The sequence below is a fragment of the Apus apus genome, chromosome 22 (assembly GCF_020740795.1).
Source record: "Apus apus isolate bApuApu2 chromosome 22, bApuApu2.pri.cur, whole genome shotgun sequence".
NCBI classification, from domain to species: domain Eukaryota; kingdom Metazoa; phylum Chordata; class Aves; order Apodiformes; family Apodidae; genus Apus; species Apus apus.
The window spans coordinates 3,653,488-3,663,507 of NC_067303.1; the positions used below are offsets into that span (position 1 = coordinate 3,653,488).

The following is a 10,020-nucleotide window of genomic DNA, read 5'->3' on the forward strand; positions in this document are numbered from 1 at the left end:
TGAAGGGGGAAACTGAAGAGGTAGTCCAAGCAGGGTTTGGTTAGCACTCTGCCCATGTTTCCAAGAGAGGCAGGGGAACTGCTCAGGACCTTCACTGCACTCCCCACCAGAACACAGGCACCCAGGACAGCAGAGAGCCCCGAGGACCCTGCCGGGAGCCCGAGAGAGAGAAAACTCAGAGGGAAGAGCGTCACCTACTGAAACCCCGCTGGTGTTTCATCCAGCGCAGGAATAATCCGCTTACGTTCCCCATCCAGCTCCTGAATGTACCAGCTTCACTTGCCTAGCTCTGAAGTCTGACAAAACCACAGCCTGGCTTCAGCCTGAGCTGCTAGAAAGGCTGCCAGAGAGCAGGGTGTGCAAGAGCCCTTCAACGACAGGATGAACAAAAACATCCAGCGTTGCTCAGAGGTAAGTTCAAACAGGAAGGCAGGGAGGTGCCATGTTATTGCAGATACACATGATCACAGCGTTTCTAACACATGCTTTGCTCTCCTGGTAGTACACTAGCTCAGCTATTATGCAACTCATCAGCCCAACTGCATGCCACATAAAGCAGCAAATCAATGCAAGAGTTGGGCTTTTCTTAATTAAATATATATATATATTAAAAATCATGTAAGATTTTCAAATGCTAATGAACATACTCTTTTTACAGGCTATGTTATGCATGGCCATGTACATACAGGAAAATTACAGAGGGTCTCCGTGTAATTAAATAAAAGACAAAATTACAGAAATTAGAAAAAGAGATGACCTATTGAGTCATCCCTGGCTCTCGTTCTGTCCCCGGGGCCCAGCACAAGATGCTTCCTAGTGCTGTGCTGTAGTGCTTTTATTTGTTACAGAGGAAAAAGAATAAATAAAACTACCAACAATAAATAAAATGACAACCAAAAAAATAACTTCCATGTTTTCTCATACTTTACAAGAAATGATCTCAAAGCAGTAAACTCATACTAATGCAAAACAGCACACTTGAGAGGGAGACTTATTTCTGTGATTACTTCCTTTTTCATTACAGACAAGAAAGATGAATAAAAAGAAACAGGCCTTCACATTGCCCCTGTCATCCACTTTGAAATTTCAATCCAAATTACAAAGTCACATTCCACTGTTAACTATGGAACTGTTCCCATCTGATAAAGTTCTGATTAAATCAATTTCATCACAGTAATTCAAAGGCTATTTATTCCAACTAAGTAGCGTTGACGTACTAGAGATATAAAACAGTTTTGATATCCTCTTGATTTTATATAAGCCTTTGTTAGCCAAGTTGATGTTAGACATCTATATCATGGGCTCAATGGATATTGCATACATGTTTGTTTACCTACCCATGCAAAAGACAAACTTGACAAACAAAAATATTGATGAGCAAACATTTCAGATACACACACACAGCTTTGCTGATCGACTTTCACCCACACAGCCTTTCCTTTCACTGCCTACTTGTCCCAACCAGGAGAGTTTTCCCCCAAAACATCCAGGAACGATGCAAGAATGAACGAGCACTTCGGTACCTTCCAGGAAGCTGTTAGTTCCCTCGACTCCCAACTCCAACTCAGCATTACAGGAACACAGCAAGAAGCTGCATCCCCAAAAAGCAGCTATTTAAAGGGCAGGCTGAGCAGGAGCCATTCCACGCGCATGGGATTTAAAACGTTTTCTCCCCCTTTCTTCAGCAAATAACCCGCACATGCTTCTTTGCTCTGCAGGCAAACGGCCCCCGAGGGCAGCTCAGGTGTGCGGGGCGATGTGCGTGCACGCACGGATGCAAATTCATGCACAGCCACGGCGAAAGCCGGGAAGAGGAGGAGAAGGGGTGGCGGCAGCGGGGAGGAAGATGCAGCCCGAGCAGAGGAAGGCTCACGGCATCGCAGTCCTCACGGAGAGATGCCCGGACAGGAGCGGCCCGCCGCTGCATCCCTTCCCGATGACTTCCCCGGCTGCTCCCTCCCCGCAGCCCGGCGCTGCCCCCGGCCCGGGGGACACGGATGTGCCCTCGGCGGTGCCGCAGCGGCCCGAGCCTGGCACCGGCCGGCTGAGCCGAGCGCATCCCCTTCCTCCTCCGGCCCCGCCGCTTCCCCCCTCCCGGCACCGGCAGCTCCGGCCAAGAGGACCATTTCGGGCAGGGGGGTGACGGCATCGCCCCCTTTTCCCCAGGGCCCCGCTTACCAGGCGAGCTTGAACCCTTTCATTAGTACAGTCACGATAACCCGATGCCCGTGTCCTTGTCTCCCCACTGACAGCTCCAGAGCTCCCAGGACATAGTGGAGGAGACGCGGCCGGCGAGCGTCCCCCGAGGGGCGCCGAGCCCCATGCACAGAGCCCCCCGCGCCGGGGCACCCCCAGCCCCCCGCCGAGAGGCTCGGGCTGCCCGCACCAGCCGCCGAGCAGCCCCGCGCTCTGCTGAGCATGTGCGGTGGCTGCGGGACAGCGCGCCCGGCTCGCCATGGCCTGCGCGCCCCCGGGGAGCGCGCCCGCCCGCCCGCTGCGCTGCGCTGCGCAGGGGCGCACGTTAACCCCGGCTACCGAAAGTGAGGGAAGCGCTTCATGGCAACGGAATTGTGGTTTGGGATTTTTTTTTTTTAGAAGCAGGAGACAAGTTCCTGCGCTGGCACGGGAGCGGTGGAGGGGTTTATTGTCGTGACAGCCACCGCCAGCAGCTGCAGGAGGAGAGCTGGGCTGGGCAGCATCACTGAGCTTTCATTAGAGTCCAGACCTCTTCCCCCCCTGCCCCAGCAGCACGCAGAGGGCTGGTGCAGAGGGGAGCTGGCCAGAAAGGGGGAAGAAGTGCCAGTTATTGCCTCACCCCCCCATTTCCTGCAATACACTACACTTTTCCTGGGAATTCTTCTACTTATCTTGCAGGATCTAAACACACCCTGCTGTTCCCATGGCACAGGGAACATGGCAGTATATTTCAAATAATTCCTCGTCTCAAGTGCTTCAGAAAGTGAAGCTGGGAGTGTCCCAGGGTGAACACATACGCTCCTCACCCCTACAGAGCTCACATCAGCTTTGGTCTTGGGACAAAACCAGTCTCACTTAGAGCCCTGCAGGAATTCAGCAGTGTCAGGGGTAGTAAAAACAGGAGTCAGGTATGTAGACATAAGAAGATTCTACTATCTCAAAAGTTATTTCTTTGATGCTATTTGTCATTATTTTGCACCCAAACATTTCCATGCCAATGGCTGCAGCTGATGGCCCCGTGGAGTGACAGGACAATCTTGCCCTGTACAGTTGCCACCTCCATTCTCTTCACTTCCCAGGGAAGAGAGGGATACCAGGGATACTCGTTCACAGTCCCTGTTCTGGATTACAAACTTCCTGGGCAGTATGTCCTCACTGCCTGAGGAAACATTGAGACTGCAGTGCCCACATCCCCTTTGGGAAGTAACAAGCAAAAGACCAAAGTGAGGGAGCACATGTTAAGAAAGGCACCAGATTTTTTTTTTTTTTTTCTGAACAGACAGACAGGAGCAAAGCTCCAGTTCTGAATTCAGCAGGAAGTCACTTGTGCAGAGCTTTGGTCATTCCAGGGCAGGTAACAGGAAGCAGGACGGTGGTGGGAAGGCTGAAGTTACAGAAACTGTGCAATTAATGCTGAAATGTCTTTCTGGAGAGGTCAATTGCAAAGGGAAAACTCAGCTCAGTGCTAACTCCCTCCAAAGAGGTTCCCAAACACTTATGACATGTTGCCCTCTCTACGTCATCGTTAAATACCCCCACACTTGGGGATCTGCTGCAGAGGGAAACATCTGATAGGAAAAGGCATCCTGTGTAGACCTGCCTCCTGCTCTGTGAAGGAAGGGGATGGACAGCACCCTGCAGGAAAGCCCCATGCTCAGAGATATTTCAAGTGCCTGCTTTGAGAACTGTTTCCAACATGAACTCTGCAACTTTCCTTTTTATTTCTAGACAAAAGCATTCACTTGGTCATAAAGCTGGGCACCTGCATCTCCCCATGACAAACGTTATGGCAAAAACCACGTTCAAATCTCACCCCATGTAATTCCAGCTTCACCCCTGATTAGGTCCAGCCCATGTTGCATGCCTGGCTTTGCATCTGAGGCCTGCAGGTTGTCAAGGAGGGAAGAAAATCACAGTGCTGTAAAATGGGTCAGGAGACCTGCAAGCTTGGCACATCTGGGACAGGCTAATGCTGCAGAGTCACATGTTCAGAAGCCAAAGCTCAGGCAAGAAAGGTATTAAGAGATAAACAGTCATGTACTTTTTCTTTTTTTTAATAACACAAGGGTTAGGAAATTATCCAAGGAGCTAGACCACTTAGAAGGTGTCTGTTTCAGCTGGCAGGCACAGCCACCTCTGCCACAATTCAGCTGGGATCTGCTCTCCAAAATCTTTGCAGCAGGATCCTTGGTGAAGGGATTATGGATCACCCACCACCTTCAGTGAACCCCAGCAGGTGACCCAACACTCCCTGCTATGTACAGCCTCAATTCCACATTCACTTGACTGGTCCATCTGTGTCAGCTAATACTGTGTGGGCAAGCCCCTTCCTTTTTCTCCATCCTCTGCACTTAAGCACTCCAGGGGGGGGGAAAAAAAAGAGATTAAAATTTAAATAAGGTAACAAAAGAACATATGTAGATATCAAGAGATAAGCTATGCACAGCCACCCTGTCCGCCTCCGCAGAGCTAAGAATACTTACAAGTCACACGCAAGTTAAACCCCAGATAAATTATCTACCTACTCCATCTCGAGCACTCATCCCACAACACAGGAAAATGGGAAAGCAGAAAAAAGCACTGTCAGAACTGTGGCTGGAGAGATCTAACCCCATTCTGGCTCTGCAGCAGAACTGTCTGGGAACTGGCTAAGTGCTATTACCCATTCCTTTTCACTCACCTGGGGAAATACACGTTGTAAGGAGACACTCATTACATGGGTATGAGCACCAATTATAGACTGGTTTGGAGGGTATGTCAAAAAGTCACACATGATTTTTATCAACATACTTTGCATGTGAAAGAGCTTTCCCAAAGCACTGTCATTTCAGGAAAATATTTTATTTTTCCATACGAATAGTAAAAATAGCAAAAAGAAGTGTAAATACTGGTTTTCCTTTTAATTTGTTTTCGGGATGAAAACAACCACAATAGTTGAAAACAGTGACATATCAGGGAGCAGGTGTCTTTGTGGCCAACACTAGCAACGACAAAATCTTGAAAACACAACAACTTTGCCTTCTTCATGTCTCACCTACCATGGCCTCTCTTCTCTTGCCTAACCAAAAACCTGAATTCAACAGCAGCTGTTTGAAACACACGGAGGTGCTGAGAAGCGCAGCAACCCCCAAAGCACAAACTCCTAACCAGAGCTTCAGCTTCTGTAACCCACCTTTCATCAGCCAGGGTCCTTTCTCCATCACCCACATACAAGGTACATCACCCTCTAGACAACATCCTGCAGTGCTGGCTCTCATAGCCCTCTGCTCACACCAAAACTGCATCTTTTGCCTCTAAACAGGCTTCCCTCTACACCTGCTCCTGCTTCTCATTTCCTTCTTTATATCCATCCTCTATTGGCTATTTAATAACATTTTGTTGACTGCCTTCACTTCCTTCAGTGTTGTGTTCTGTTCTCAGCTCCCCTTCATATCTCAGTCATCAGATCCCCATTTTCCCCCCTCTCAACCCATTATTACTTCCCATGCCAGTCTCCTTTCTTTTTTGTACTCAATTATATCGGACCTATTTACAGAACCATATGTATCTTCTCCCCAATGACCACCCTTCATACAGGAAGCTGGATCAGATATCCATAATTTTAACTTCTAAATATAATATTCCGTATGTCAAAGGATTTACTTATTGCAATAGGATTGTGATCATTTGGAAAAGGGATCACCTTTTTTAATGGCAAAGTGCTAAGGTATATCATTTGCCAGGCATAAACAATAAATAACAGCAAGACAAGTTTACACTGTGTCTGTTGTCCTGCCTTGTCCCCTGTCCCTCCTTCCAGGCAAGATTCTCATAAACTTCAAAAAGGATTAAAACGAGATAATTTGGATCCTGGCCTACTGCCAGTAACATTTTTTGAGTATTTCTGGTCCAGAGCAAATAGCATGAACACAGCCTCCCTTGTGGCTTCTGGTTGCTTTCACCACCCACCAGGATGAGGAAGTCAAACAGCACACACAAATACTAAAAACAGCAACAAAGTCAAAACCATGGCAAACTTTCTCAAACTGAAAAAAGACTTGGAGATCACAAGCAGCAGAAGAAAAGAGTTAGAAAAAAAGACCGGATGTTTTCCTGACCTGTAACTATAAACTGTCAAGGCCACATGAATTTAAAAAAAAAAAAAAAAAAATTAGGGCTGTAATACACAAGATCAGAGTAGGTTGGGTTTTTTTTCTGACCTCCAACTTGGATGAAAGAAATCCCAAATAGCACTGTCCAGATGGGACAGTGTTTTACATGCCCTCTGCACAGGCAAGAACCACTGTACAAAGCGCAGACAAGTCATGAATTAGGTCTTGGTGTTCTCTTGTATTGTGGTCAGATGGCAAGAAACAAGCAATTTGTACCCAGCATTTTGCCACCTCCCTTCTCAGAGTCTGGGTGAAAGCTGGAAGCACAGAGGCAACTACAGAAGTTAGCAGTATTTAATATTTAGCACTATTTTATTCACAGATGAGCTGTTTTGCATTATTCTATTGTCCTTCTCACCTTACACGAACTTCCAAGCCTGAGCAAGTGCTACCTAATAAATGCCAAGGACATCATTTCTAGGCAATATATCTGAGGTAAACAGGCATCTTTTCTGCCTTCATTTGTCAATCCCATTACAGTTCATAAAAGGAACAAATTTCCTTGAAGATGGAGCAAGTAAATCAGGTATTTAAGTATCTCCCACACAGACTAAAAGTTCTGAGGGCTTTCTATCTGTGTTCTTGCAGTATAGAGAACAAGAACTTTTCAGTGTCAGGAAAATGAACAGCAGCTGACTGACTCATGTCCTCACTTCCAGTAGCTGATTACCTGAAAAGTGATTCATGCTTTCCCAGGAAGCATCCGAGCTTCATATTGACCTGATTATTAGTATTACTTATTTGCTCCCTAAGAGGTTAGGGCACTCAGCAAGGACGAAGCAGGGCACTGCATCAGCAAAGCTGGGAGGTGACACAGCACCACATCACAATCTCAGAGCAAGGTGCCACATCACACAAGGGACAGTTTTCTGATTCCACCAACAGTTCTGAAAAGCCTCAATATGAGGATGAATAATTCATTGCCCTGGGATTAAAACCACAGGCTACAAAATAGGCAAAGCTGCATCCCTCTCTATTTTTAAAGAGCTAAATATGGGACCATTCTTTGGCATGTCAGGAAACACCAGTTCTTAAGATACCCTGAAAAGTGCCCCAGCAGAAAAGGAAGCAGCAGCACAACACAATGGAGAGCAGCCATGGAAGTAACATCCTGCTATTACATCCCCTGGACACTTTTGGCATCAGCTCAGGCTGAAAAAACAAACGTGTTGAGCCTTCTTCAAAGTTCTTTGCTAGTCCAAGGCCCAGGCTAACTCCAGCAAAATGAACAACATCCCTTGGAGGCACCAAACCATAACAGGGTAAACTGACTGAAACTCAGAAAATAGGCCGTGGAAGAACATTTGGGCTTCAACAAAGATTAGGGGACTAAGCATCAGCAGTTGCCGTGGTGTAAGTCCAAGCAAATCAGTACATACTCCAGTAATATTTGCATCACAACCAATTTGCAAGATGTATCTGGTTTAGAACATGCAAACTAGACTCAATTTTTGACTCAAGATGCATTTTCCTGAACAGATAACTAGCTTTTTAAGTACATTCACACTAAAGTGGTGCTTTAACACCAGATATTATTTTTTTTCCTTTAATTAAAAAGAAGAAACTCTAACAAACAGGTACAGACAAAAAGGATTTTAAAAGTGACTTTGTTTTTGTCTTTGAATTAATCTGTTTTTCAACACAGAAAAGCTCGAGTCCCCCCCTAGACATCGCTTTGAGTGGGTTTGCACTAACAGGCAGCTGAAGCTTGACCAAATGTGATAGTGAGGATGATTTCACCTGTATAAAACAGCATTTATCCAGAAGTGCTTCACACAGTTTATTGACAGACACTAAACACTCAAAACCTGCACTAACATGCAACCCAGACCCAGGGCAAAACAGGACAGCTCTTCAGAGTCCCCCAGGCTTCTGGGAAAAGGAATTGAAAAGTATGGAGTATTTAGCAGAGACAAGTGGAAAAAGGAAAAACAAACAACCTGAATTCTAGCCGAGATAAGAATAAGCTCTACCATCTGTTAACAGCATCACTGAGTTTGTTTGTTTGGTTTTTTTAACCATGGAATTCTGTGCCCAGGTAGAACAGTTACTTCCTGCAACACAGCGTGCCATGTCCCTGTGCTGGGGGACCCAGGTCACTGCAAGCTCAGAAGCAGGAGTTTTAGACTTAGTGCCATTTTGCAGCCTTCCCAATCTATGGCTCTCCTCAGCCATACTTCATGTTAAACCCTGACGAGGTAACAGCACAAGGTACATTTTGCAGAGACATTCCCTGCACGTTAACCTTGTTCTGATGCCAAAGGACGGGGCAGGCTCATGCTAGGAAAAAAAAAATAATAATCATTTGCTCTGAAGACATGATCAGTGGTTCCTGCCGTGTGAGACAGTCACTCCATGGCTTGTGCTTTCCAGGTCTCCTGGAACTTTGCTGAAGCCAGACACGTCCCATTTCCAGCTCCTAAGTTCTAGTCAGTTCCATTCTCAGCGATTTCCCTCCTGCCAGCCCACAGGAAAGCAGAACCTAGAACCTGGCACATGCAAGCAGGGAAGGCAACAGAGCAGCCTCAGCGGGAAGGGCGGGTGCAATTAGCCTGTAATTAAAGGATCCCGAGCTCCCCCCCAAGCCAGACCCCCCGGGGCCGGGCAGGCGCCCTGTGGCTCCCTCTAGTGGCGCATCCCGGGAGCGCAGCCGCGGCCCCGCTCCCCCCCCCCCCGCCTTGGGGGACACACACGCACCGGGCTCCCCTTTCTCTTCCACCCAAAACCTTCATCCCCAGAATCAACTTCTCAGGTTTGCTCCTCTCTTTCAAGAAAAGCATCCTACAGAGACTGTGGCCACAACGTTCCTCCCTCACCGGACCCCATCGTCAAGCCCAGCACTAGTACCAGCTCCCAGCATCAGGGAAAAGGGAGGGGAGAAAGCAAAAAGAGCAAGAGACAGAGTAAGAAGTTGCCAAGCGAAACCACTTACGCACAGTGAGGCCGGCAGCATTTCCATCCTACCTTTGCTGTCGCCATATCAGACGTCTCCATGTTTTCTGCTTGGCCTATCAGTAAACAAGGGCGTTGAAGGAGAAAGGAGGGGAGAAAAGGGAAAGTCAAAAGAGGATGAAGAAAAGACAACAACTTGACAGGAGGATGAGAACAAACAATTTAAGAGCTAGTCCCAGGTTTTTCCCTCCTGCCCCCGGAGGTGGGCAGAAAAATCATGTCCAGCTGATGGTCCCAATTTAGGTACTTGACTGGAGTCTGGCACAAGACCTGAGTCATTGCCATTCCCCCCCCTCCTCCCCATGTCACCACTCAAAGGTCTAGTAGGATGCTGAGGAAGAGTAAGGACCCTCTTCCCAGCTTCCTTTTGAAGTCTGAGCTTCTGCAGGGAGCAGAGGCAAGCAACTCATCTTCTGGACATGCTGCTCTTTCTCCCTTTTGCTCTATGGGAAGGGAGGGAGACAAAACCAACCCCCAAATGGGTACTTTAGGAATCTAGAGAAAGGAAGAAAGCAAGGGGGTTCTGGGCAGTGCACAGGTGAAGGAGAAGGGATCAGATGTGAGGAGGATTGAAGTAGGGAAGGCAGAGGCAGCTTCTGAAGGGAAAGAGTGAAAGGGGTCAGCCAGACAGGTAGAGAAGCAATGGTGCAAAAGAAGCATACAAAAGACAGACCATTTAAAGAGAGATTTACACGTGCAGAGAAAAATGCAAGGTGAAGGC

The 10,020-nt window shown here is 47.4% G+C and overlaps 1 protein-coding gene across 6 annotated transcripts in view; it reads right to left on the reverse strand.

Annotated features, from left to right (window-relative positions):
* The window catches only part of GRAMD1B (GRAM domain containing 1B), a 60,391-nt gene extending 58,090 nt beyond the window's left edge, over positions 1–2,301 (reverse strand). For 5 of the 6 annotated variants that reach the window (XM_051638651.1, XM_051638650.1, XM_051638645.1 and 2 more), the window contains exon 1: positions 2,179–2,301. In XM_051638651.1, the coding sequence (XP_051494611.1) occupies positions 2,179–2,201 (23 nt within the window). In that variant the 5' untranslated portion in view covers positions 2,202–2,301. Of the gene's footprint in view, positions 1–1,873; positions 1,896–2,178 lie in introns of those variants that run through there. The other variant, XM_051638649.1, reaches the window with a different exon arrangement.
* Between the last annotated feature and the right edge of the window lie 7,719 nt (positions 2,302–10,020).